Source organism: Cottoperca gobio, chromosome 9, assembly GCF_900634415.1.
Source record: "Cottoperca gobio chromosome 9, fCotGob3.1, whole genome shotgun sequence".
NCBI lineage: Eukaryota > Metazoa > Chordata > Actinopteri > Perciformes > Bovichtidae > Cottoperca > Cottoperca gobio.
The window spans coordinates 11,616,767-11,644,439 of NC_041363.1; the positions used below are offsets into that span (position 1 = coordinate 11,616,767).

The 27,673-nt window shown below is 43.1% G+C and overlaps 1 protein-coding gene across 8 annotated transcripts; it reads right to left on the reverse strand.

Moving 5' to 3' along the window:
* On the reverse strand, positions 1–27,268 carry ebf2 (EBF transcription factor 2). Of its 8 annotated transcripts, XM_029439634.1 has the most exons (17): positions 27,047–27,268; positions 25,074–25,230; positions 23,290–23,353; positions 21,824–21,879; positions 21,658–21,731; positions 20,106–20,174; positions 4,860–4,941; positions 3,214–3,355; positions 3,130–3,132; positions 2,331–2,461; positions 1,994–2,120; positions 1,782–1,870; positions 1,608–1,673; positions 872–1,046; positions 599–781; positions 329–499; positions 1–148 (listed from the first exon to the last, which is right to left on the reverse strand). In XM_029439634.1, the coding sequence occupies exons 1-17, from the start codon at positions 27,178–27,180 to the stop codon at positions 117–119; spliced, it is 1,755 nt and encodes a 584-aa protein (XP_029295494.1). In that variant the 5' UTR covers positions 27,181–27,268; the 3' UTR covers positions 1–116. The 8 variants fall into 8 exon arrangements, with proteins under 8 accessions (XP_029295494.1, XP_029295493.1, XP_029295497.1 ...); XM_029439633.1 differs by lacking the exon at positions 3,130–3,132 and having other exon boundaries at positions 23,290–23,347; XM_029439637.1 differs by lacking the exon at positions 3,130–3,132 and having other exon boundaries at positions 635–652.
* Between the last annotated feature and the right edge of the window lie 405 nt (positions 27,269–27,673).

The following is a 27,673-nucleotide window of genomic DNA, read 5'->3' on the forward strand; positions in this document are numbered from 1 at the left end:
GGCTCAGGAGGGAAAGTTATACATGGTGATCAATTTTCCATTCTCCCTTCCCTCTTAATGCCAAAAGAGGGGCTAAGTGAAGCAGTGGTCTGGGGTAGATTATGGTGGGTGCTTTGCTACATCGGGGGAACAACCAGGCCCGTCATCGCTGGAGAGAAAAAAATATACAAAATCTATGATTCTAATCAATCAGGTCTTGAATTATTGTACATCCAGCAACTTTTCTTTTCTGTGTTGTTCAGTCAAAGCTTTCGAGCGGTTAGTAGAAGGGGTTAGACTGCATTCGTGAGTTCAGACAGGGGGGTCAGATAGTGAGTTGGATGGCTACCTCTGAAGCTGTTCCCCCCTGAGGCAGGGCAGGCAGGGGAGGGAGAGCCCTGGGGCCTGAGGACGGGAGCAAAAGCACTCTTCTGTTTAGCAGCAGACGGGAAGGAGGAGAAAGGCAAGAGAGACGATGAAGAGCTGGAGCTTCCTGGTATAGTGGGGCTGGAGGGCATTACTGTGGAAGAGAGAGCAGCAATCAGTCTCGAGTCTAAATATCACAGCGGACTCACAAATGTGAGGTTACAGAAATGTATAGATCATTATAAGGTCTTACTGTAGGGAGAGCCTGTGGGGGAGGCACTGCTGAAACCAGGAGAGCCAGGTACTCCTAGACTGGTCATGGGAACTGTCCCATAGCCTCCAGTCATCCCTCCACTGCCCCCGTAGCTTGACTGTTGAGGAGTGGAGGCTGATGGGTAACCCCTTGGAGACAAACTGCTGGAATTCCGAATGTAACCTGCAAGGAAAAGGAAAAGGTCAGGTCTGTTCTGAGCTTCATTTGTTGGGGAGAAAAAACTATAAATGGTTAATGTCTCATACTGCTCACCTTGGCTGCTCTGCCCATGATCGCCAATACTGACGCCTAACTGAGAAGGATAGGAGCCCAGACCCATGACACTGCCGTGGGCTGGTGAGCTGGGCAGCGCCTGCAGCTGACTGTGAGGACGGGGAACACTGTAGAGCGCCTCGGCGATATCTGCTGCACGTTTCAGCAGCATGTCCTACAGGAGATACAATGACACAGAAATTAGCGATGGCTCACAGTGTCACAGTTACAGCAAGTGGTCAGGTGATGCCATTTTTAGGCTGCTACCTTTGTACACCCACATGTGTATAATTTGACAGGAAGTAGGTGAGCATTAAACAAATCCCTGAAGCTGAGTATGTCTGAGCTATGTCCAAGTAGATCCATGAGTCAAATCTCAGATGTTAAAGCTTCCAAACACAAAAACTTATCATCGGCTTGGAACTGAAAAAGTAAAGCCCTCTAAATATTCACTCTGATGGATCACCTATCTCAAGCAGGTTTTAAATCCCTGCAAGTTAATTACTGAAATAGAAAACCAGTGGCTGCCTCCAAAATTAGAAAGCCAGTTTATTAATTAATGGTATGCTTTGGAAAATGGTCAGCAGTAATGTAGAATATACACAATTAATATTTAATGGGCTAAAACATGCAAAATCACTGCTGTAGTTTTAAAACATCTGCAAGTTTTATAATAGTAAACCAATATGTAATTTTAAAGTATGTGGGATATTGTAGCAAAGCTGCTGCTGTTTACCTGATTACTGTGTGGATTTCCGTACAGGGCCTCCACAAGATCTGCTGCTCTTTTCAGGAGGATCTCCTGCAAAGAACATCATTTATAACATTAATTAATTAATCTTGATAAGAGTGAAGCTTAAACATTTCCTTGAAAAACCATCATGAATTCTTTTATATCAAAGTCTCTAACCTTGGCTAGTTTCTCTGGGTCACCAGGATGTCGAGGAATGACCTTTTGAAGGCGCTGGAAACCGTAATCTATAGTTGGCTCATTTAGGGCTGAAATAGCAGAAGAAATAATCATATATTGAAAATCAAATCTTGAGTATAGTTAATTAAAGTCTCACGCTTAAAGACCCTCAAACAGTTTAGTCCACACAAAGCAGTGTGTTGTCTAAATACCTGTGTAGATGAAGCGTCCAGGTGCTCCCTTGCAGAATTGTTTGGATTTATAAGACAGTGTGACCTCTACGACCCCCGGGATGTGTCGAGGAGGTGTCTGGACACGGATAGCGTGCGGTGTGATCAGCTAAGAAACAGGACGGAAACCGTGTCATAAAACAGCAACAAATTATTACCCCCCATGTCATGTAAATATTTAGGCTAACACAATACTGTGGAAAGATTAATTTGTGTAGACTACTCATAAATCATCTAAATAATGAGACAAGCCATATGCTATATATATCATTTCAAAACTCTACCATCATTAGTGAGATGTTCTGGAGACAATTCTTACCTCACTCCACACGAGCATGCTGCCAAACACCACCTGCAGCCCGTCAAAGAAGTTTTCCCCGATGACAATGACCATCGCCCCGCCGGTGGTCCAGCCCTCGCTCGGGCTGATGGCTTTGATACACGGGGTGGCTGGACAGGAGAGCAAAGGTAGAGTTACTCCGGGGGTTTCAAAGCAGGATGTACATCAATTGAAAGAAGAGTGGATAGATCGTGCTTCAAATCTGCTTCATGTGTGGAAAGTGCTCAGCTAAATTGAAAGCTGATTTCATGGCTACTTAATTCTATCAATGTGACTTTTATCCATGAGTAACACCACAGGGTGTTATATCCGCGTCACATTTAGGTAAAGAAAACACATAAAAACTACTTTATGTTCTACTAGGTAGTTATTCTGAAGTATAGCAGTTTATCATATGGTTTGTTTGTAAAATATTTATTAGCAAAGTAACTACTTACTACAGCTGTCAGATAAATGTAGTAAAAACGTACATCTCATTATGAGGTGTAAAATAGCGTAAGTACTTGAGTAAAATCACTTGTGACCGTACTTTCCACCACAGGCTCCACATGTGTGTTTCTTGATTTATGTGAAACGTTGCCTTACAACTTGAAATCTTTTTTGTTCTTCATGCTTAAATATCTGGACTTAAGATAAGATTGTATCATCATCTCTGCTTTATGTGAAGACGAGTATTTAATGAATGCATTCATTAGCTCAGTTAATGACCTCGGTAGCACCACTGGTTATGTTTGATATATCACAGTGATTATAAATGGACATTAAGCAACTCAAGTACCTGCTGTTATAGTATGTACTATGTGTGTGTGTGTGTGAATGATGAAGTAGACATGTGTAAGAAAAGATAAATGGGGTGTCTCACCATATTCCATAGAATTCTCTACAGACTCGCCTGGCTCCAGTCTGCGGGCCCTCCGGCCGTGTTTTGAGTTGTTGTGGACGAACATGTTGTCGGACACTGCTAGGATGTGGCCGTCTACACTTACAGTGCTGGACAGGACCACCTGAAAGAAAGAGAGGAGGAAGATACATGAGTGTGTGTGCACAACTTAGACAGCACGCTGCGAGTCAAAATCTCCGGTTACGACGGCAAAATCCCTGAGCGACAATTTGTTTCGGGCATACAGGTGATAGTAATATTTCTCAATAGCTAATGTGACATCCCTGGGATCTTCATAATATGTCTGCATTCTGGTGATGACACTGCTCATACACCCCTCCACTCCTCCATCAGGACTCCATATGGCCTCCCTACTGCCTCTTGCCTAACTTTTTGATTCATACAGCATGCAGCAGGCTCATCGCTGTCTGCTCCTGATCCTTCAATGACACCAAACATATGGAGCAGATCTCCCATTTTTGCCGGCCGTTAAAGCAGTGGATGATATATAGTGGCCCTAATTTGATTTTCTGGCCGCAGCATGTGTGCGTCCCTTCCCACATCTGCCTCACATGGATGACACACATATAATTAATGAGAGGATACTTGTAGGTTTTTCTCTTTGGGTATTTATGAGTGTTGATGTGATACTATTTAAGTGATATAAACTTTGAGTGTGTGTTTCAGAACATGTTTATGAGAGTTAGAGGTAATGGTTCATTGAGAAAAAAAGTCATTTTCAATTACATAGTAAATTATAGCTATTTATAATGTGCATTTTTTGAAAAATCAGACAGCAAAGATAAAACCTTGCACTCCCTTCGAAATAAACACATGGCAGTAATTTTGTAGGTGAAGGAACATAAGGAAGAAAAGGAGAAAAAGCATATGTGCTATAGGTGGTGGAAAGGGAGGGGAACCTAAAGGAAAATAACTGTAAATTATCGATCAAGCAGCAGCCTCCTGTCCAACTCTGATCACCTTTTAACCCAGAGATGAGAGTCTTGGAGCTGCCGTGTGCTCATAACTTCTCAGCATGTGTCACATCCCAGGAGTTAAAGAAAACACGGTGGAAGACAGAGGTAGCACAAAGAAGGGGAAGGGATGGAGGTTTTGCTGGGAGAAGGAGAATGCCAGACAGGGGCCGCTGGTGCTGAAAGACGGCAAAGGAAGTGGGGCGGGAGTGTCCCCTGTGACCACTTCCTGGGTCACGGAGCATGACCTCCCCCATCTGGAGCCAATCACTCAATTCTTGACAACTTCCTGAAACACCTCAACCTATTTCCTGCACTCCAGCACCCCAACGAGCAAGTCTCCCACATATCTACCTCCTTTTGTTTGTCTCTGCGTCTCTCTGACTCCTTATTGATTTTTAACTTTCACCTCTAACTCCTTCCTCTGTGTCTTCCATTGGAAAATATTTTCCAGAGCTTTAACATGTGAGAGAAATTAATTATTAAATCATTATATTAAGACGGGCACGAAGGAGGTATGTGTCACACGACTGTAAAATATATGTATTTTTTTATGATTTGATTCCTATATTAAGTTCGACACGTCACCACCGTCCCTCTTCCCACTCACACACAAGCACACATATGCATTTTTTTCCCCCCATCTTTTTGTACCTGAAATCTCCTCATATCCCTCGGGTTTCCCGCCGTCTTCAGACAATTCTGGTTACATTTCAGGAAAAACTTCAAGAAAAACCTGCAAAGGTAAATCAGAGGACACATGTTTGTACATCAGAAACTAAAAAAATCACATGAAAGAATTGTGTAGAGGATTATTTGCTACCCTTCAACACACTGGCAGTCAAAGAAGACATTCATTATTTTTCAGAAGCAGGTCTTGTGGATGGTGTGTGCTTGTGTATCTATATGATTACAGCTATATCAATCCCAGCTGTTTAGCTTAGTATTAAAGTCAATGTTATTACACTTTAAATCAAGTGATGAGAATTTGAAGCACAGTCCGGTAAAAAGCGCTGCTGTGTTTCAAAGTAAACTGGAGACAGTGATGTATGCCAGGGGACTCAGGGGACTGTGGTATCCCGCAATGCCGTATTTGAACCCCCACATGGGAATGGCGAGGGAATGAAGTGGAGACAACTACAGAGAAAGTGAAATGAGGAGGTGGAAAGAGGAAGGTAGTGATAGAGGCACAGGCACTGGTATGGACATGAATTTTGTTTTCAAGTATATGTTTCTCATTACGTATGTGAGTGTACTTTTGAGGGTGATAGGCTGTGGAGACTGAGAGAAGCTGAGAGAGAGCGGAGCGCTGATAGCCTCTTCTACACCCAAGAAAACCTGAGAGAAAGGTGGAATAAATAGGAGAGAGGGAGACTACGGAGAGAGACTCCAAATCCCAGGTGTACACAGTTCGGCAACACAGCCCGCTGCCATGGCAACGCAGCTCTGCCGCAATCCCAAAGTCCCCATGCTGAGAGGCAAAGACAGCGATGGGAAAGAGAAGGCAACAACAAGAACACATTCCATCACTGAAATACAGCGAGGAGGGAGACTTGGCAATGTGAGCTGCAGGAAAGTATATAAAGAGGGCAGGTGCATACGAGGCTGAGAAGATCCACACACATCTCACGGCGAAGAGAAATTAGGCAGAAGATGTGTATTAAATCAAAAGAAAAGAAAAATGAGGCTGGAAGTGATGAGGCGTTGTGATAGAATTATGGCAATTGGCAAATATATAGCCATCAAACCAGATGTCCACTTTACTTCGCAGAGAACACAACTCTGTCTTGCCAATGAAAAACACATCCATTAATGTTTTAATTATACAAACAACAACAGTGCTGAAGAAAAATGCTGCAGAGGGAGGCAGCGGTTTTGGGCTACATGGTAAGCTCTAATGCCACCCACACTGTTCTCCTTCAAATATAAGTCATCTTAATGGAGAGCGGTTGTTTGGAGAGGAACTTCATATTGGCCCCACAGCCCTGAACCCTCCCATCGAATACTAATCTCTCCCTCATTCTGTCAGCTTTTACTTGCTATTCTCCCATCACTCGATCCACCTTCCTCCCTTGCGAACAGGACCTGGCTTGAAACTAGCTCTCAGTTCCAACAGTGTGTCCAATATTTCTTGATTTGAGCGATGTCGGAGGACAATCAATATTGTTGTTGGCAGAGGGTGGTTATGATTTATCAGTGAGAACTCGGACCTCCAACCTCAAAGCTGTTTGGGTGGAAACATGTAAAAGAGCACATTTGTGCCTCTCCCATTTCCATTTCTTTCCTCATCAGTCTGACTTGTTACGCCCTTCCTTACATGTGCTTGTTAGACACCCTGACAGTATTGGTTTGACATGATTTAAAATCACGATGTATACAGTACATTACACATGGAAACTTACACAGTTAGTTTCCTTCCTCTAAAAAAGGACCATTATCAAAAGTGTTCTGTTTCATTTTACAGCCTCCTTTGGGGGTTATGCTGCATGTATGATTTATCCTGGGATATGATTCTCACATTATGGCTCATTTTTAAAGGCTATAGTCGTCATTTATAAGGAGGTAAGTCAGCACAGGGACCACATATTTAGTTTTAATACCCTTGTCCACGGTCTGGCTGTGGTTTAGCCACAATCATTTCCTCACCACTTGCTTGTCCACCACTAATGTTCATCTAACCAGCAGTCATCATTCATTTGACTGACTGACATGATAAAAGTTGCAGGGATGCGTCAGATATCACAACCCTAATTGAGAGGTTGTCTACATCCATCTCAGGCTTTGTGCACTTTCTGAGGGTTCTTGACCTTGTTTGTTGACTTCTTCTCATCATTCCTTGTTTGTATGACACCAGATGCCTCACACACACAAAAACACACATTCACATGCATGCATGCACACTCTAATACACCGACACCCCCACCTTTGCCCCCCCTCCCAAAAAACCCATTGAGTCAACTTTTCACCCCCCTCAGTTCGGACGCACACAGCTGCAAATGCTGAAATTAAAGCGAGACATTGACGCATATATTAGCATGCATTAGCCGCTTCCCCCTGCCCACTTAACATGCAAATCTCCCAGCCCCGTCGCCTCGCACCTTCTGCCACACATTCATTTGCTGAATTATAATTAGACTAATCTTGCATAATTAATAAGAAGTCGAGGACCCTCTGTTTTTTATCCCCTCCTCTATTGTGGTTGCAAAAGTTTAATATTGCTGTTGTTTGTTTTTGTTTTGGTAATGTAATACACCCACACACCTCCCCATCCAGAGGGAAGAGATGAGGAGTACATGCAAAGAATTGGAGGTGATCTTCATGTCACAGGGAAATTGCACAGAAAGGCTATTTTCAAAGAACTCTGCTAGCTTAAGTGTGTTTAATGTCTGCCTTTTTTCTTTACATTCACAGAATATTCTACAGTATAAAGAAGGTGTGAAATTATGATTCTGTTTCATTAAAACACTGTTAAGTGAGTAACATAGTGCAATTAAAGCTAGATGTGACCCCAAATGTGACGCCAAAACTTGGTAGGAGCAAAATGATGTTTGTTGTTCCTTATTGATGACAAATTTAAGAAGTAATTGCATTTCACAGACTTTACTTTGGCCAGCAACGGAGACCATTTTTTTTTTTAATCTTCCACAACATCTACCCTGCAAAGACACACTTAAGACAGGAAACACAAACAAAACAGAGACCCATGTCTTAAACCTTGGGATCATTTTCCACTGTGGCACTACAGGGAGTCTGTTTTTTCTTTTCTGTCTTCACTTCTGCATCTCTGTCAAGGCCTCCAAACCCTTTTGTTTGCATCTGCTTCAGTTCCCAAGACTAAACACAGGCCTCGCAGCGTGAGGCGGCCATCCCAATGGTGACAACATGCTTAACTAAAACTAGTTGAATGACAAACCAGCAAGTCACGGCGTTAAAAACAATAGCAGAAATGCAGTTTTTGTAAATATTTCACCCCTCGGTGTGGACCCTTGGTTTCACATTTCTCAGTCCGTTGGGACATCTGTTACACATAAGTGTTACACATCAGGCTTTACATATGGCCTTAATCATGCAATGAGCACCTAAGCAGCACAGGACCCCTAACAAAAAATTTCATAGGCATTCATCAGCACTAATCACTGTTGACATAAACTGCCTTTTCACATAGACATAAAACACATCGCCCTCTGTGCTGATTGTAAATGAAGGTTTACTGGTAGCAGCGTCTCTTGAAGCATGGGATGCAAAAGGCTTTAACACAGAGTTCAAGTTAGTTAGCAGCACAGCTACAAAACGTTCTCCTCTCGTATTCTGAGATTTGGCTTTCCAATTTTTTGCATTACTGCATCAAAAATGACAGATTTATGCTCTAATAGAAAAATATAGTCGGGTATATTTTACGGAAAAGAATGAGGAGGAGAAGATCGTCATAACTTTAGTTCAGCAGATGAGGATGCCCTGCTGCTCACACATGGGCAAAGAAGAGAGGTGGTGACAGAAAGAATAGCTGCTCCTCTTCATCCTTTTCATCCATGTAACCCTGAACCCTGAACCCCTCCACGATGCTCAATAGCTATTTATTGTAAGATATAAGACGAGAGAGCAGAGCAATAGAGGAACAGAAAGATGGAGAAGAGGGGAGGAAGAGAGGGAGAATGTTGATGTCCTGTATTCAGGGCCATCACTCATCAGACATCCCCTCCATCACCCCCCGCCCTCCACACTGAAAAAACAAAACAGTGTCCTGACATCGCGGTGGAGGGGAGCTGAGGGGAGGGCAGGGAGGGTGGGAGGGTGGGAGGAAAATTAGGAAACCAGATGTGAAGCATTAAAACATACTGACATGCTGAGGGCCTTCCTCATCCACACTCACACACTGAGAACACTAACGCATACAGCAGGCCCAGATATGTGCACGTACACATGCATATGTCACACGCTGGCTGTACAAACCACACACACAGTCAATGCGTGATTTCACATGAAAATACACAAAGACAAATACCGACTTGCAAGCAATCATGTGTGCACAATCAATCACGCAAAATGATACACAAACACACGAAAAAGGATTCTTCAAAAACAAATGTCTAAAAGTCATATGTTTGCACGTAGCCTACGTTTGCGAGTTGATTTTTCATAAAAACATGTACATATTGGGACAAAAACATGCTGCAGCTCATGGCTATGTGCTAGGATTTGGATAAACTAGTGTTGACCTAAGAATGTTTCACAGCAAGGCACAAATCTACAGATGGGTCATCACGCATCAGTGTATGGATATGCATCCAATTAGTATATGTACCCAGGCCGAGGAACGGCTGGGGGGGAAGGGATGGAGGTGTTTTGTTTTCCTCCATGGGGAGAGCTGTGTTTGGGGGATGGAGCGGGGAGATGAGGGGGGGGGGATAGTAATAAATACCCCTGGACCTGGGTCCCCTGGCAGACTGGAAGCTAGACTGGTCACCAGGGTTAACACCCGGGGCACATGACCTTTGACACTGCTAATGGGGCACAGAAAACCCTCCACGAACTGATACCCCCTCTGTCGCATACCACCACAGGACCTTTCACACCAACCTCCCCGTCCAACCCCCTCCTCCTCCTCCTCCTCCTAAAACATACAGGGATATCTGTGGCATCAGCTTCACTCGCCTTTCAACAGAAAACGTCTCGCAGCCAAACTGTCTCCATGGTAGTCTTTTCTTTCTTTTTTTATAACAGCTTGGATAACGATGCATGCAGTCATCAATAAAACGAATGTAGCTTTCCTAATTTTTACAAGATTGTTATAGTCTGCTATCCACAAATGACTGGTCCCCACAGTACCCTGATGTCTAATAGTGTCTCAGGGACATCAGTACTTATCCTGCAGGACCTTAAAGACAGGACAATACAGTGGTGGAGGAAGTATTCAGACCTTTTGGAAAAAGTACCGATATGATATTTTAAAAAACAATCCATCAAGTGAAAGTCCTACATTCAAAATCACACTTAAGTAAAAGAACAGGAGTATTATGAGCAAAATGTACTGGAAATATATAAAGTAGAAGTACTCATTATGCAGCTGGATGGGTTTTGGGTGTAAAAGTTTTCATCTTCAAAGTAACCAGTAACTGTCAAATAAATGTTGTGGAGTAAAATGTACAATATTAAATGTAGTAGATGTATACTGTAGAAGAAAATGGAAATACTCAAGTGTACCTCAAAATTGCACTTAAGTACAGTAGTTGAGTAAATGTACTCAATTACTTAGTTACCACAACAGATGAAATATCAGACCTTGGTACCTACTTCAGCACTAAGTATCGAAAACTGTAAACTACTGAGAGTTGGAACTTATTGCCAGGTCAGATTTAGAGTCTTGTTTGCTCAGTCAGATAATAATGTTGCCTATTTTAGAATTATTCAGGCAAAGTAATTGTCTGGCTGCTTGTGTGTAGACAAAATGTGACATTTAAGAATTAATTTGTAGAATAACATTACATTCCTTTAAGTCGGAATCTGAAGTATTGTTTGATAACTCAGATAAAATATCTGCACTATCTTAAATAAATCAACCCTAGGTAGTTTCAGGCAGACAGCGAGCACATGGGGGAACTCATTTCTTTATAAATTTGCCTGGTGGATTGGCTGTGCCCCTCCTGGCCTCTTCTCCATTGCCTCCCAGGCTGGCTTCACCTCTGCAACCTCAGCCCCGGCCCACCCTGCCTCTTAACTTGAGAACTGTGACAAAGGCAAACATTTAAACCACTAGTGCTGATTTATAGAGCTTGGTAGCGCTGTAAAACCTTCAAGCTTGCCACCGCAAAAGTGACTGAGGCACGGCGGAGCTATGAGGAAAAGAGGACTGATGGGAGGAAAGTGGAATGATGGGAAGGGTACACAAGAGGCACTCGAGTGTTTCAACGAGGTTTCTCCTGGGTGCTAAAGTGTTTTACTGCAAAAACCTCTTGCAAGCTGCTAAATGTGCATCGCAACAATTTAAAATGAATTAATGTTTCAGTCTCCCAGGCTCAGCCGAAACATAGATTGCATACAAAGCTTGGCCACCTGGGACAGCGGTCAGCCTGCCAAATAGATGGATATGGATAGATATTCAGAGTCTGGAGAACATGAATTCACAACCAGGACAGGGAATAGAAGTCCCATCAGTGGCCTCACCTCTCCCAGCATGCTCGGTGTGTCCTGGGGGACAAAGATTCAAAAATATACTTTCAACTGTCAAATGGAGACACAGAGCACCCTGTACAGCTGAATAGATTTCAAACATACCAGAAGGTCATCTGCAATACATCAACACCAATCTTGCTTTCTCAATACTCTTTCAATCAATCAGCCACTAATCAGATTTACCAATAACATGTGTATATCAAAGCTCGACCCGAACCTCTCTCAGAGAAGAACAATGAATCTGGGATGGATGCCACCGAGAGGGAGAGGAGAGGAAAGAGAAGCAACAACAGAAGGAGAAGAGATGTCTTCTTAATTAGCCAGTAATGATAAGATCTGACAAACAACATCTGTTTCCAGAAAGAGAGAGAACGGTGGGGGGAGGTGGCAAAGAGGGGGAGGGAAGGAAAGGGCGGGAGAGAGGGATAGGAAGGAGGACGAAAGAGAGAGAGAAGCAGCTGAGAAACCTGTGAAGCCTAGACAACAGGGACCTGCTTGTAAGAAAGTAAAGGGGGAGCGGAGGGGATGTGTAAGGGAGGGAACGCTGTGTAGCGTGACACGATAGAAGTATAGAGGATGAGAAGTATTGCAGAAGTGAGGGATAGACAGAAAGGGGAGAGAAATCTGACAGGGTTGAGGGAGTCGAAGAGCCAGGACGAATATGACAGACAGAGTGAGGAAAACAGATCAAAATGAGAGAAGGAGATAGACAGACGTGAGAGAAGGTGAGCTGGTTAATGGTGCTGCAGGAGGAGAGGAAGAACGTGTGAAGAGATGGGAATGGAATCACTCAGAAGTCCAGGGTGCTGTAATTTACTGTCCGTGGCTAATACACAGCAAATGTGTGGAGCCGAGGACTGGGAGAGGAGAAGGGAAGCCGGGCGGCGGGGAGGCTGAAGGGAGGGCACGCTGACTGTTGGGGCTCTCAGCATGCCTGCTGGGAGCCTGTCAGCAGTCACATCACCCCCTGCCCTCAGCCCTGACAGATTCATCAGGACCATTACACACACACATACACACATTGACACACACGCTTATAAATGCATCCAAAAGATTACGATGGCATTACAATTGCTGTTCCTTTTTTTCCTGTTTTATAACTTTTCCTCCATGATGAGGAAACCAGTCACAAAAGTGCAAGAGAATATTTCTGCTTTACTTTAACTTTATATCCTGCAAGTCAGTGAAGAAGTCTATTCTGCACTCGGTACAGCATTCTTCTGTTAGCATGGTGCTATTAAAGTGCAAGCAAACATGTTAAACATGTAGATCTATTGTATGAAAACTGTATCTACACAATATGATATTGTCCCACAGGAGGGATGACTATTGCCTCAAGCATAAGTCAATACTTAATCACATGTTATTTAAGAAATACTGCAGATGTGTAAATATTAGTGTTGGAAAATGTTTTCAAAAAGTGAAAGGCTGGAGAGAAATCTAACTCTTGGGAGAACTATAGTCCGTCCAGATTCCAGATAAATAGACAAACAAACAAACAAGGTGGCTGGCGGGGCCGGCCCAGCACCAGGGGGCATTGTTAAGTCATTAGTGAAATTTAAGACCTTAACAGACCGATCCCCATCTCACACACACACACACACACACACACATACACACACACACACACACACCCTAACAGCTCCACCCACAGCAGCAGCATCCAGCCAAAGAAAACAGCCCTTGTTCCTAAATACCACTGCTAACTGGCCTCTGACTCCACACCCACACACAAACACACACACACACACACACACACACACACACACACACACACACACACACACACACACACACACACACACACACACACACACACACACACATGAGATCCTGATTATACTGATACGAGATCCTCTTCCAAAATAAATGGCAAATGCAGGAGTTTCACATGAAAGATATACCCACAAATACAAGTGACACATAACCACACACAGCTCACTTGCCTGCAATCTGAAGTACCTCTAAATCACACTAATCTGCCCCCTTCTGATCCTCTGAGTGCCCCTACTTAATCTCTACACCGCTCAACCAAAGGTGAACCCTATTAGTGGCCAGACAAATGAGAGGGTTTTCCCCGGCTACTCTGAGAGTGCAAGGCCTTTCATAGTGCCATTGAGCTGCAATTCAAAACTTCTAATTTGCCCCCCCCATCATCCCTGCATCCCACCCACTCTAAAAGCCCCCCTGGTGTTCCTCCACATTAACCCATTGGTAGTCCATTCCCATTTCCTGTCAAAACATTTCTCCACTGCTCTGTTTCCGACTGCCCCCTCTGTAGGCTGTCTCAAAGAAAACAAACCAGGCCTATTCCTCGTGTCAGGGTTCAAGCCACGACAGCTAACACTGGCCGAAGCGGAGCAAAGGTGACCAAACACAAACTTGCCGTTATAACCTACTACCCATTATATACTTCCTGTGCACACTGGAGTCCAGGATCTTCCCAGTTCACAAGAGACCACATCGCAGAGAGCGCCAGACCCACAAAAGGTCCCTGAACTCATTTTCACCAGTCTAACTCTGAGTGAGGCGCTCGCTGCTTGAAGCAGTACCTGTCATTGAATTTGATATTCTAGACATTGCGCCATCTCTCCCTGTCTGTCTTTGTGTCATTCTCCCCCTTGCATTGCCCCATGGGAGGAGCCATCCCGCGGTCCTGTGCCAGCTGCTCAGTGGTCCAGCTTGTGTGCCGCTCCGCTGTGTGAGGCGGTGTGCACTGGAGCCTCAGGCCCCTGTCGCTACGCTGCCTGGCCCCCTGCCTGAGGGGCTCGCTGACAGGGGGTCTGGAGGGACTGGACAGTACTACACCGCCAGAGAGAGACTTGTGACAGCGGACTGAAGGGACCAGTGTGTCTGACTTTGTCTCTGTGCATGCATGTTTGTGTGGCACACAGGTAATTTATGCATATTAATATCCGTATCAGTGTGATGTGTCAGATTGTGAGCGCAATCCAGCAACACTACGAACTGATCAGGCTGCAGAGTGATTTCCAACAACTGAGTTTGCTTATAATTCGGTCAGTATAATATCCAGTATAACATTTTACAGTATTAGATACTTGTTTCTGATTAGTTGTAAGATATTCATTAATATGACATAGTGTGCAAGGTGTGTTAAACTCCAGGTTACCATCGCAAAGCATTTCATGCTACAGGAACATTTATATACCGTGCAGTAAAGTACATGCTCACAAATGTCAAAAATGGATTGCGAGATTGCCCTGGGTACATAAAGACACTACATGTAGTATCCTTCAGTATGTATCAGGATATGTTGTAATGTGTTATAATATACTTATAAAACAAGTGGCAGATTCATTTTTTTGCTGCATTGTGAATACAGTGTTTCTCCATAAATGCTTATACATCCAGTTCAATGAAATGAAAGTTGGTGTGTCAGTGTCAGTTAACTGAAACTTTACCAATATCATCTGCAGCTCTTTGCAGCGGCCAGAGACTCAAATGGAGGATATAAAGCACCTCCTCCACATCCGCTGTAAGTTGTATGACAGAGGAGAAGAGTGATTCTCAAAAGTTATTATCAGACACCATTTCATTTTTTTCTTTCCTACTTCTCACATAAAGCCCTCCTTACTGATGATTTTCTCCCGTCCCAACATGCTGTTTCAGAGTAAAATACAACCTAAAAACCCGAAGGGAAATTAGAAAGTCAAATCCATTTCACTGGATTTTCATTATTTCTTAGTTACAAACTGAAATGATTCACTGCCCCTCAGGTTTTTCGCCTCCTAAAAGACTTTTAGACAAGTTATCTTTGCAAAGATGTGATAGAACAAGTAATGTGAGAACAGGTACAGGATGCCAGTATCAACAGAGAACGTTACAGTAAGAGTTCCACTTTACAACGCAAGAAGAATCATATACTGGGAGTATGAGAAACAATCTCCTAAAATGACATTGTTGTCTCACACATAAAACTCTCAAGTGCATATATGATGACCTAACAGGGCGACTTGGCGGTAGTGCGTGAGTATGCATGTGGGAAAGGGGAGGAATTCGACCCCTGACACAGTCCAACAAATGTTTCTGTATTTATTCTTTGGCTGATAGTTTAATGTTCTTTTCCCAAAGACTTGAAGCTTTTGGGTTGAAGTTGAAGAATGAGGAGGTCGGTGTTCCCCTCCATTAGCAGTGCAAGTAGAAACTATCGGTCCTGCTTTAAGAACAGGCTGTGAAAAAGACCATTCAGGGGCACAGAAGGAAGTGGCCCGCATCATCATATATCGTTATGTTTTAAATGAGTTTAAGACGGGCAGACACAAACAGGTGGATGGACTTACATGGAAACAGATGGTCCGACTGCCTCTCAGACACCACAGACATTTACATACACCAAAAAAATGATATCTAAATAGTTCATTGTCAAACTGTCGAGACAGTGTTAATCCGTAAAGAACTATAAAAAAGACATACAGTTTTACTGCATTGCAGAACGAAGAGTCCTGTGTGCACGTGTCTCTGTATGCTACCATACTGGAAGTGGGGGGTTTTTCAGGGGAAAATACGTTTGATACTTAACATAAGCAAAAGGAATAAACTTAATAACTGCAATAATAAAAATTCAGCTAGGGAATTTTGTAATTGAAACTAAAAAACTAAAGCTATCTACTACACATCGATTAGGACTGAAGAACAAAACAAAATCCTGCACTGACTAAAACAAAGCTGTGGTACATGCACATAACTAGAACCAAGACTACAAACAGATCAATACAACCCACAACCTACGATTAAGAGTAATGGATTCCTTTTGGAGCTGAGCCTCTGAAGTCAAGCCCAGGACAACTAATCATTGTTCAAATCGTAAAATTATAAGCTCAGAAAGCAAAATGAACTGTTTAAAAGAAAGCACAAAAAGATGATTATAGTATTCCAGATGGAGGTTTTGTTTTTTAGTTCAGTTTAAAAAAAATCAAAGGACTAATATGCACAAGTCTTTGTGAGCTAATTTTGAGTCTAGGGGAGGGAAGAGCCATATTGACAACATTGGAAAATTCCTATTGATTATTCTTCTTTTCTCTGAGCGCCGGCTTGTTAAAAAAGAAACCTCTTGGAAACACGATCAATTAGTGAGATAGTGCTTGCCATTGATCACCCCCTCTCAAACCCCCCCCTCACACACACACACTCACACACACACACACACACACACACACACACACACACACACTTCACAAGGCTCTTGCCTTACGATGGATCCCTCCATGCACTCCTTATGACCAACTATTGATCTCAGCTTCTTAGCCAAATATAAAAGCACGCACTCTCACTGAGCAGTGACCTCTTCCAACCAAACCACAGTCTAATACTAATACTGACATCTGCTTGTCTCCATTGTAAACCCATGGTTCTCTCATAAATACAGAGGCCCAGAACCAATATAGTTTCTCAGAGGTCATAGGTCAGCATGGCAATAACGCCACCATTAGCATATCTGCCTGGGTTAATACTTCTCAGAGTAGAGGAGCTTTACGGAGTGAAAATATTAGTTTTAAACATAGGGCTTATTATTACCTCTGCCAAGGAGCTAATGTTTTCGGTTCGGTGTGTTTGTTGGTCTGTTTTATCTGTCTGTCAGCGGGATTACAGAAAAACTACTTGCCCGATTTTCATTAAACTTAGTGGGGGTGTAGCATGGGCCAAGGAAGAACCCTTTCAATTTTGGAGTGGATCCGTTTGACGGGGCAGATACTCGCATTATTTTTCACTTATGGAAATGACTTGGCGGAGGTCTTCGCTCATCGACTGCCCTTCAAGTATTTTTCATTTGATTGATATGTTTATATGTTAATTTAACTGATAGACTTATCAAACAGAGAAAAAACAGCAAAGTTTCCCTTTTGAGGAGCTGGAAACAGCTTTGTTGGTTAGATAAATGACCTACACAATCAATCAATTAGGAAAATAGTTGTTAACTAATTGTCTGACAATTAACCAATTGATCCCAAATTGTTTCTGCACTAATTGGAGAAAAAAAAGCTCAGAACTGCCACACAATACAAAAATATCATTTCCAAATGTAAAATTGTTACTCCAAATTGAAAAAGTATTACAATCATTGACTGCATGAGTTTGAGGAGTTCGCAAAGATTTATGGTGATGAGCCCAAAGGAATCAATCTATCTATATGTCTATGGATTGATCGTTAAACCAATCAGTGAACACGCCAGTCCATCAGTCAAAGATTAGACACTCTCCAAACAGAGAGGTCACATCAGGCCTGTGAGTGTAGCAGTTCACCAATGTTAAGATTAGACAATTGTAAAACTATTAGACACAGAAGGCAGCGGGGCATTAGATAATTTTCCCCCATTGGCAACTTAAGAGTCATCTCTTTGTCAGCGACTGCCCTTGCCCTCTTCATCCCTCGGTCCCTTCACCCTCTATTTCTTCACCCCTCCCTATGGATCAGCTGTGATCTCCTCTCTCTCCTTTCACTCAAATCAGGATTAGGGAGAAGAGGAGGTGGAGGGGGGTGCAGCAGCAGCAGGAGAAGGGGGAGAGAAAACTGAAACAATATGGAAAGGAGATTAGAAAAGAGGGGGTTTGGGCCGTTTGGGGAATTACAAACTCCCTTGTGCTTGGGTAGGTGTCCTAATGACACCGCCTAATTATGGCAAAATTAGACAGGCTAAAGGGAGGGGGGGAGGGGGTGGTAAAATGAGGGGAAAGGAAGAGGAGCGGGGGAATTAAGCAATAGGGATTGAAAAAGTAAGCCCACAGTAGGAGCATGTGAGAGCGAACGAAGAGCGTGAGAGGAGTGTGCAGAAGTACAGATACAAGGCGAGGCAGGGAGGAAGGGAGCGTGGGGCTGAGAGGGAGAGAAAAAAGAGAAAAGGAGGAAGAAAAAGGGGTTGAAAGCAGTGGCTGGGCGATAGCAGCGAGTGGGCCCCAGCACGCTGCATGTTAATTGGAGAACAGGTGTTGGGGCTGGGAGCAGGAGGCTGATTACTGGAGCTACAGAAACAGACAGTCCCCTACACACACACACACACACACACACACACATGTTCAAATGCACATAGGCTGCACGCACACACACACACATATACACACATGAATAATTTAAGACCCAAGCAGTGACTAGGGAAAAAGGTCAAAGTAGGGGTCACAAAGACACATAGACAATCGCACGATACATCCGTACACATACATAAATAAACATGCACGGATCCCCACACACACATGAAAATATACATCCGTTTGTGTGCACACAAACAGTGTATACATGCTCTGAACACACACACATCTGTCAAACTTTGGACCTTTCCAGTGTATGGTGTACGTGCATACAGTCAAATAAGAGAGTGCACATAAGGTGGGATAAAAGGGCACAGGGCCACGCAAAGATTCCATTGGCTTATCAGAAATTAACTGGCTGCTAATAGGCTGCTCCCTGAGGAGAGGATTTCACAGGCCAGTCAAGAGAGAGAAGCCCCAATCAGGACGGGATATGCCCAGTGTGATTAGAGAGTACAGTAGGTCAATGATTCCATTTAAATCAATCCTCACAGCCGCACAGCAGCCTGCAAACACACACACACACACACACACAGGGAATCACAAAGAGATATAGATCGCTCTTTCCTCACCGGCCCGCCACTGAGCTACTTACAAACAAATTTTGAGGTTTAGCCATGTTAGAAGGAAGTATAAAATGGGTGCGGAGGGGGTTATTGGGAGTGTAATGTGCTACAGTAAATGAGAAAAACAGCTGCTCCAAGAGATTCTGGGAAAATTCAAAAGACAACAGCCTGATATTTTCCGTTATATGAAAACTATCTTCAGCAGAGATCCTTTGAGACACACTGTCAACAGCCAGCCAGCTTGAACTGAGGAGGGGAAAGAAAAGGGTCCTTGACGTTTATGAAGTGAGTGTTTTCTAGACAGACGATTGTAGGGAAGGAGAGAAGGAAGCAGAGGGAAGAGGAGGGAGAGGAGATGAAGTTTGCGTCCATGACATCACAGAGAAGGTATTTCACATGCGGTCTGCTTATGAGCATTCATCACTCTGGTTAATGGCAGGCAGACAGCGCAGGACCTCCGAAATCCCTCAGACGTGAAGACCCTCACACACGCTGATTACTGCCAGGGTGTCAGGGTGAACATTTACTACATGTGTGAGCCTGTCTGGTGGTCCACATGATCCACATTCTTCTGATAAAAAGAAATCTACGCTTCTGGCAGGTTTCAGGTGCAATGTCGGCTGTTAAACGTAATGAGTGACCAAACTGAAACAGATACCAGCCAGGATGAACATAGATCAACAGACAAACAGAAAGCTGAAGAGAGAGAAACACATGGGAGGCAGATACAGTATGGACAGATACTTTTTGTACTGCAGTCTCCTTGCATTGATGCAGTATACACTTTACATTTAATTATATGTATATGTGAGGCAGGCATGCACATAATAATATGTATATGTGAAATACACACACAAACCTTAACACCACTGTATGCATAAATCAAGCCCACACATTCATACATGCATGTGTTGTAACTGAGGCTTCTACTCTATTGTGTAGCCACTTGTTTAAATGCAACAGCTGATTAGTGAGATCTCATTACACCAACCTTCACATCAAGCCCTGATCTCTCTCCCTCTCTTTCTTTGTGATTGTGTAGGTGCATATATACAAAGAAAGGGCGACCTGAACATTTAGTATGAAGTGGTGCTTGTTGTGGGACGTGGTTTGATCTCATTACCTGTCAATGATGACTGGGTCAGAGGGCGTCTCGTTTCGGTTGCCGCAACTTTTCTTCTCACAACAGCGGCTGAGTGGGCAGTTAAAGGAGACAGAAAAGAGGAAAAAGTCAGTGGTGAAAAAAAAAACAAATTAAGCAGGAGGAGCCATCATTTGTCTGGCCCATCCACATCCACTGGCCCAGACTACTCTGCCCCACAGTCGGCCAAGATCCAGGAGCACACAAAGGAGGCATGAGAGGGGAGGGGAAGAATAGACAAAAGAATAAAGGAGGAAGAAAAGGTACAACAACACACCCTACAAACAGTGAGAGACCATTCAAAAGTGAAAAGCCAGCCAGGCAATCTGTCACATTGATTTCGAAATCAAACTCAACCCCCACGCAGCCTCATTGCGCACACACACACACACACATGCACATACGCACACACACACAAACACACACACACACAATGTCCCACAACATCCTACCATTCGTCAGCAGTCCTGTCCGAGGAGCCTGCTGGCCAACCCAGCCCCCCCTCCCCAAAGTCCCCTCCACTGCATAACAAAAGTGCCCCCACCCCTAACCATCTGCCACCCCTACACCTCGCCTCACCCCTCTCGTGTCCCAGCTTGGCCCTGCCCTGCCCCCCTCCGCCCCTCTGTCAGACGGCCTCACTCCCCAGCTGTGACGCTTGCCCTCTGCCTCTTCGGCTCTGTTATTAGCCAGCTGTGAGTCACATTCGGGCATCTGCTGGCTACACAATGGCAAAGCCCACTCCATCTTAGCCCCTCTCCCCAAGTCCCGGCCTCCTATCCTTCCCCCTGTTGCCCTCGAATCCTGGGTCACTGCCCCACTTCCACACCGCTCTCTTCAGCTTCTTCTCCATCCATAACCCCAAGTTCACCTATTTTCTTTATTCACCGAACACTAACCAAAACCTTCTGGTCCCTAAGACTCTTTAAGAGGCTTCGGAACTGGGACTCTTTAAACTCGCTTTTTTAACAACTCTTTGTAACACTGGCTGTGAAATATAGCACTGCACTTGTCATCAAATGTTGACAACGTTCACACATGATGTCTTGGCTAAACAGAAGTGTTAAGGTTACAGGTTACATTTCGATGAGGGAAAGGCAGATTGTTCCCCAAATGTGTGTCTGTTGCTGTCAGCTTTGCTGTGGCTGCAAAACTCAAGGCATGAGAATGAGGAGATCCTGGAAGAAACAGGAGCTGGCCCGGGACATGCTGAGATACAGCAGAAAGCAGTGGGGGGGGGGGGGGGGTTACCACTGTAACAAGGATGATGACAGACAGGCTAGACTTATAGTTCAACCACAGTATAGTTTTTAAAAAGGTAGAGCCCCAAGCGTCGTCCCAAAACTACATTTCAAGCTGACTGAGACAAAACAGAGTGAAGGAGAGTAATGGATATTTGGATTTCGTCCCTGTGGGTGAAGGTTTGAATGAATATTTGTGTGTGTGTGTGTGTGTGTGTGTGTGTGTGTGTGTGTGTGTGTGTGTGTGTGTGTGTGTGTGTGTGTGTGTGTGTGTGTGTGTGTGTGTGACTCACCTGCACATAACCTCGTGTGTAAGCAGAACTCTGCACATTTCTGGATTCTTGTTTTGTCCCTCATACGCTATGGGCTGAAAGGAGGAAATAAGGAACAGATTAGATTTCAAGTATAATCAGTTAAACTATCAGTTACGTAGTTGGGACTTTAGGAAAGTTTACCAACCTGTTTAGTGACAGAGTCAATAAGTCGTGCATAAAGATCCTGCTCCGTGCGGACCCCTGCAAAAAGGAATCAATAAGTTTATCAAGTCATTTTAGGCATGAGAGAGATTTTAGTGAATGTATGATCTCTTGCCCTCACTACTTCATCAACCTAGAAGCTCGCTCCTAATTGCAAAATACTACATAACAATACATGAAGCAACTAAAACTGCACTTAAACTCTTAAACCTGCTCTAACCAGTCGATAAAAAAGTACATGATGCTGAGAATTCTCAAAATAAAATGGAAAGATTTATAACATCAATCTTTATTTAAACTCTGGACAAGCACTCAGAAAAAGCATTGAACTCTGTCCAGCTAACATGGAGGAATAATATTGGCATGCGATTCGTATTTTCTCTCTGATGGTTTCTGAGGGGATTGAGAGTTATTTGATGTTTGATGATTATCAGTCATGTTCGACTTTGAGGCCAGAATTTACAACCACATTCTCACAATTTGTCAAACTGTTATTTTTTGTTGTTGTTATTTCTTAGTTAACTTCTGATTTATTCCCAAGTTTACATGACTGACTGGATATTAGAGTTATAAACCAACAGGTAAAATAACACCTGATCAGTTTGTAAAGGGATTTTATTGAAGAGCAAATGTCTTTCCAACATTGTCTCTTGCTTCTCTGATCCTCTGGATGCTCAAAACCTCCGCTGTAAATCCCACCAGATAGAGAAACGACATGTAATGAATTGCTTCTTAAGAGAAGAGCGTATTACCCAGGGTTTCTTTTCTTTTTTTAACTTGGGAGAATATTGCTTTCAAAATGTGTTCCTCTCATCAAAGTCTCGATTGAGATGCCTTTGATATTGCTTGAGGGAAGGGGATGAGAGGAGGGGATGCAGAGGAAGTGTTTTTGGTGTGCTTGAATGTACATGTGTGTGTGCGTGTGTGTATGGTGGGTGTATAAGGGGGTTGCTCTGGAACATGTCTTTTATCTTCTCTCCCATGGGTGCCACTGCGATGGCAGAGTAGGGGCAGCAGTGGCTCATGGGAACCAAATTTCTCTGTGTATCCCCCGATCTGATGTGAAAGCACCATGGGGGGTTGGAGGAGTTGGAGGGGATGAGAGGGGGGTTGGAGTGGGGTGGCAACATGTACCTCATTTCCCCATAAATGTGCCCAGAAGTGGCTCCTCGCAGAGCCGAACGTTGAATGGTACAAACCCACTGATTAGAAGGATGAGCAGAAAGTAATTGATGAGCTCAGAGAGGAGAGGTGAGGTAAGGTTATGGAGGAAGATTACTTAAGTGGAAAGGTGTGTGTCATATTAGCACCGCTGGTGGCACCGCTGACCTTTTTCAACTCCTGTTACATGCAGGGCTCAACGCCGTCATTTAAATGATCAAATTAGACACACATTTTCAAAGGGAAAAGAAACAACCCATAATCGTAGAACTGTTTGACTCCACTCACCGTTGCTGTAGAGCAGCTGTAGCTTGTAGTGAGTGCCGTTGTTTGTCTTTTCCCCTGTCTGCTCCTTGGAATGAGACAGGACAGACAGGGCATGCAGTTAAGCACAATTGAGGCTCAGATAAGTACAGCTGAGCATCCCCACGCAGTCTTAAGCACAGCGAGTCTCTCCTAATCCTGCAGCTCGTCCTTCCCTGACAGCAGCACTGAGATCAGAGGGTTGTAGGCTCAGAGCCCATGTGGGACCTTTCGTTGTGTTCAAGAGCTGAGTGCTTAACCTTGAGCCGGATGTTCTTTGTAGAGGTTAAACTATCATGTCTGATGCAAACTCCTAAAACCTTGAGATCAAATGCAGTGGTCTTCCTCGCAACAAGGTAGCCCAGCAATGGTTATATCTGTACGTGGGTGTGTGCGTGTGCAAAGTGTGGAAAGTACTGTATGTGAGACTGAGCAGCAGTCGACCTTGACAGAAAAACTTCCTTTCCGCTATCCTTCCCTCCCCCAGGCTCTCCACTAGCCTCTCACTTCTTCCTTCTCTGTCTCTCGTTCCCCCTCTTTCTTTCTCTTCTTCTACCTCTACTGGTCTTTCTAAGTGGTCTCAAAGGAATGCTCTCTGGTCCAATAACCTAGGAGGCTGGCATCGCAGAGACGAGCGCGAGAGTGGAGGAGAGAGAACGAGAAGGTTGGGGAGGTAGAGAAACTGGGAGAAGGAGACAGTTGTGAGTTGGGAAGAAGAAGTGGGGGAAATTAAGATGCATGAAGATAAGTTGGAAAGTAACAGAGCTCCAAACTTAATATTAAAAGTGAGATTGAGGCATAACGTCAGGAGATAGATGGATGCCGAGCTTCATAAGTTTTGTGAATATACACAGAGGAACATTTATTTCGCCCTGCCATCGCTCTACCTCTGCATAATTACAAAGCAAAAACAGATGCCAGGGTAACCATGCAGAAAATGAACTCCTCCACCGCCGTCATATTGCTATACGCTGGCCTGTGTGGCACAAAGGGGAGCATACTGACAGCTCTCAGGCCTGGCGTTAGCACTGCTGCCCGCCCGCCCTCCCTCCCTCCCTGCCCATGAAATTCATAGTAAAACTATGTTTGAACTTCAGCTGACAGGACGGTGTCCTCTTGTGTCTCTCACTGGGGAGATCTGTTGCCAGTTTAGGAGGCTCTCGCTCCCCACAAGGCAGAAACATCCATCAACACTGGGCATAAGGCTCCCACTGCAGGCAGTCTCTTTCTAACTCTGTCTCCACACTGCACCCTTCCTTTTTTTGGTCTTATCCAACCTGAGGAATCCAGCTCCCCCCCGCCCCCCCACCCCTCATAGAAGTATTTAGAGTATAGGAGGGGGGCATGAAGGAAAAGGGACTTTGATGATTAGTTCACTGTATAACTTAACAGGAGCAAGCATAATTTGCATTTTAAAAAGTGGTGATGTCCTCCTAATGAGGCAAGCTGCTAATTAGTCATTAGATATTCTTTTTCAATCCCACATCATCAGCTCATTGAGGGAAGAGCTTGTGTAAACATGTAGCCGTCAGCTGTTCGATATGCTTGGCTTTGCTGGGGATGGGGAAGATCAAGTTGAGCACCTGGTTACAGCTGAAATAATGTATTACTAATACATTCTGTTGCTGTTTTTTTAGAAGATACTGCTTCAGATTATTGGTTTTGGGTGTTAATAACTTCCTTGAAATAACTGTAAAGATGATATAGTGAATTGATGACATATTCAAATAACCATTAAGACAGACAGGAATTCAGACATCCTAACACACCTTGTCATGTTCAACAAAGTCCACAAACGCAGTCCTCTCCACCTCCACAGGTTGGCCGTGTCTGTCATAGAGTGCCAGGACAAAGTGGAAGAAGTTGGACTTTCGGAGATTTGACGGCGGCTGCTTCTCAAAATGAGCTCTTGACAAAGCTACTCCACTGAGGACAAAACAGGAAGAGACAGTCAGCTCCACAGACATTCATTGTGTGTTATAATGTATTGTAAAAATACTGATAAGTATAAAGATTTTTTATAGTTAAATTACCATCTAACAATGTATATAATAGATTGAAAATGTTTCTCAAATCTAGATCAAACTAAATCTTAACACTTTTCTCTGCTTGCAGTAAATCATGAAAACTCACTTAATATGCATCTCAAATACAGTTTAATTTACTTGTACTTCAAAGGCAGTAATTATTAATAATAATAATAGTTAATAAAACGTTTTTAAAATCATTTCCTTTCCCATTGCTTAAAAAGTTTTTGATTCTCCAATTGTTAAGGCCTTTTGTGTATACATACAATAATTAGGGCTATCAATAATTTTCACAAAAACAACTAACTAACAAAAACCTACAGAATATGTTTTGTGTTGTGGCCTAGAAATATACACAAAAGCCAAGGCAAAAAGTAAAAACAAGAAAATCAAAACTTGTTGAAACTATGTTTTAGTTTGAAAACGGAAATGTCGACAATAAATGAACACGTTTCACTTTAAGATTGATAGTGGAGCGTCTTGGTTAAAAATGGACTGTTACTAAATGTAAATAGAGTATTGACTGAAGTTAAATAACCTAAATATTTAGGCATGTTCCGAGTTTTACTGTGTTTTCTGTAAATTCAACTTCGGTCTAAAATGATGCATTTTTATCATCTCAGATAACTCGAGTAATTTATGGATTTTTTCAGTGACAGTCTTGAATGTTTCTTTAAAGAACAAAAAGAAAAAGCCCGAGGGAAAATTTGTGAATGACGAGTTTTATTGTTTTTTGGATCAAATATTACAATCGAGATATTAAAAATTAGGCTACATTTTAATGTCCAATAATATACTCCATGAAATAAAATAACCTAAATACAATTTGAATAGCGCTATTGTTGTATCACGAATTGCTATCTATATTATATATCTATTAACAATTCTGTAATATTCTAATTACCTTGTTGCCTTATTTTTTCTTGTTCTTCTGACTAAATGTATCCTGTTTTATAAACTTTGCACACAATCAGTCATGAGAACACTCGTGTGTGAGTGTGTGTGTGTGTGTGTGTGTGTGTGTTTAAAGAAATAAAAAAAAATTAAGATGTTGATTAAACATTTTGGGGAATGTGGAAAACAAAACGATTCAACAATAGGAAAACTGTTAGTTCTGCTAATGAAAAATCATAAATGTAAAGTGTGTGTTCGCTAAGAATATAAGTGTGTTTCTGCTACATCAACTGAAACAGCTGGGCTGGGTAAAATATATTTAGCTTAAGTCAGGTTTTCAGAAATTATGTGAAGTTGAATTTTGTAAACTAATTATGTTTATTGACCTTTCATCAGATAATTTACCACAAGAGTAATTTATCTGATGAAATGCTCCTTGTGTGTGACTTCATGTTAAAGTAGTCCTGATTTGTCCCTATTACGTTTTGGTATTATGGACCTACTTTCCTTTTGTGCACATAACCTTTAATTACTTTAAAATAATAATACAAAATAAATCAAGTTCTTTCATCATATTTAAAGACATTTTATGAGTTGGGGGCAACTATTTTTAAAGGGGACTCGTGTCATATTTTGCAACAAGTAGTTTGCAGCTCTTTTCTGAAAGGACGCCTGAATATTCACACATTATAAACTATATTGTGCTCATGATGCTGGTTATACAAATAATTGTTGTCACGTTGCCAACAAGCCTGAGCGCAACTGATGAAAAGACCTGGTGAGATGGTAATGACAATAGATCAGCTGGGATTGTACTGTACCTTTGGGCCGCTACATTTGCATCCACAACCCCGACATTACGCACCCACGACCGGACCGGATCCATCTCCTCTGCAAGACTTCTCTCTTTTAATCCGCTCACTTCTCGTATCAGATGCTCCTGGATCCCGAACATTTAAGCCCCGTCCTGCGCGTTTCGGAGCACTTTTTTTTTAACTTAAGACAAAAACTGAGTTGGTGAGCTCAAGCACTTTTGCAAACAACAGAAGGTCCACCCCAAGGCGCTGCGCTCCTCCAGAGCTTTTAAAAATAAATGACCGACGCGGTGTAATGATATTTCAGAGGGTGCCTCAGTTCAAAACTGATCACGCACACTTTCTTTTAAGGCTGAATCGATGAAAATAGATGTATTCCTCCTCTAATTGTAAGCATCGTCCAAGCGCAAATCTCCAGCGTCAGTTCGAGCGCAATGGTCACCTGCTCGGTGGGCTCAACTCCTCACACACTTCAGAGTAAGTCAGTCTCAAAATATTCTGTCTAATATGTTTGTGCAGAAAGTCTTCCTTTGTCAGAGGGCCAGATTGGATCAAAACAGTTTATCCTAGGGCCAGGAAGCTTGCAGTGAACCGCTGTCTTGAAGCATGAATGAGACCCTCTGCCGGGATAGA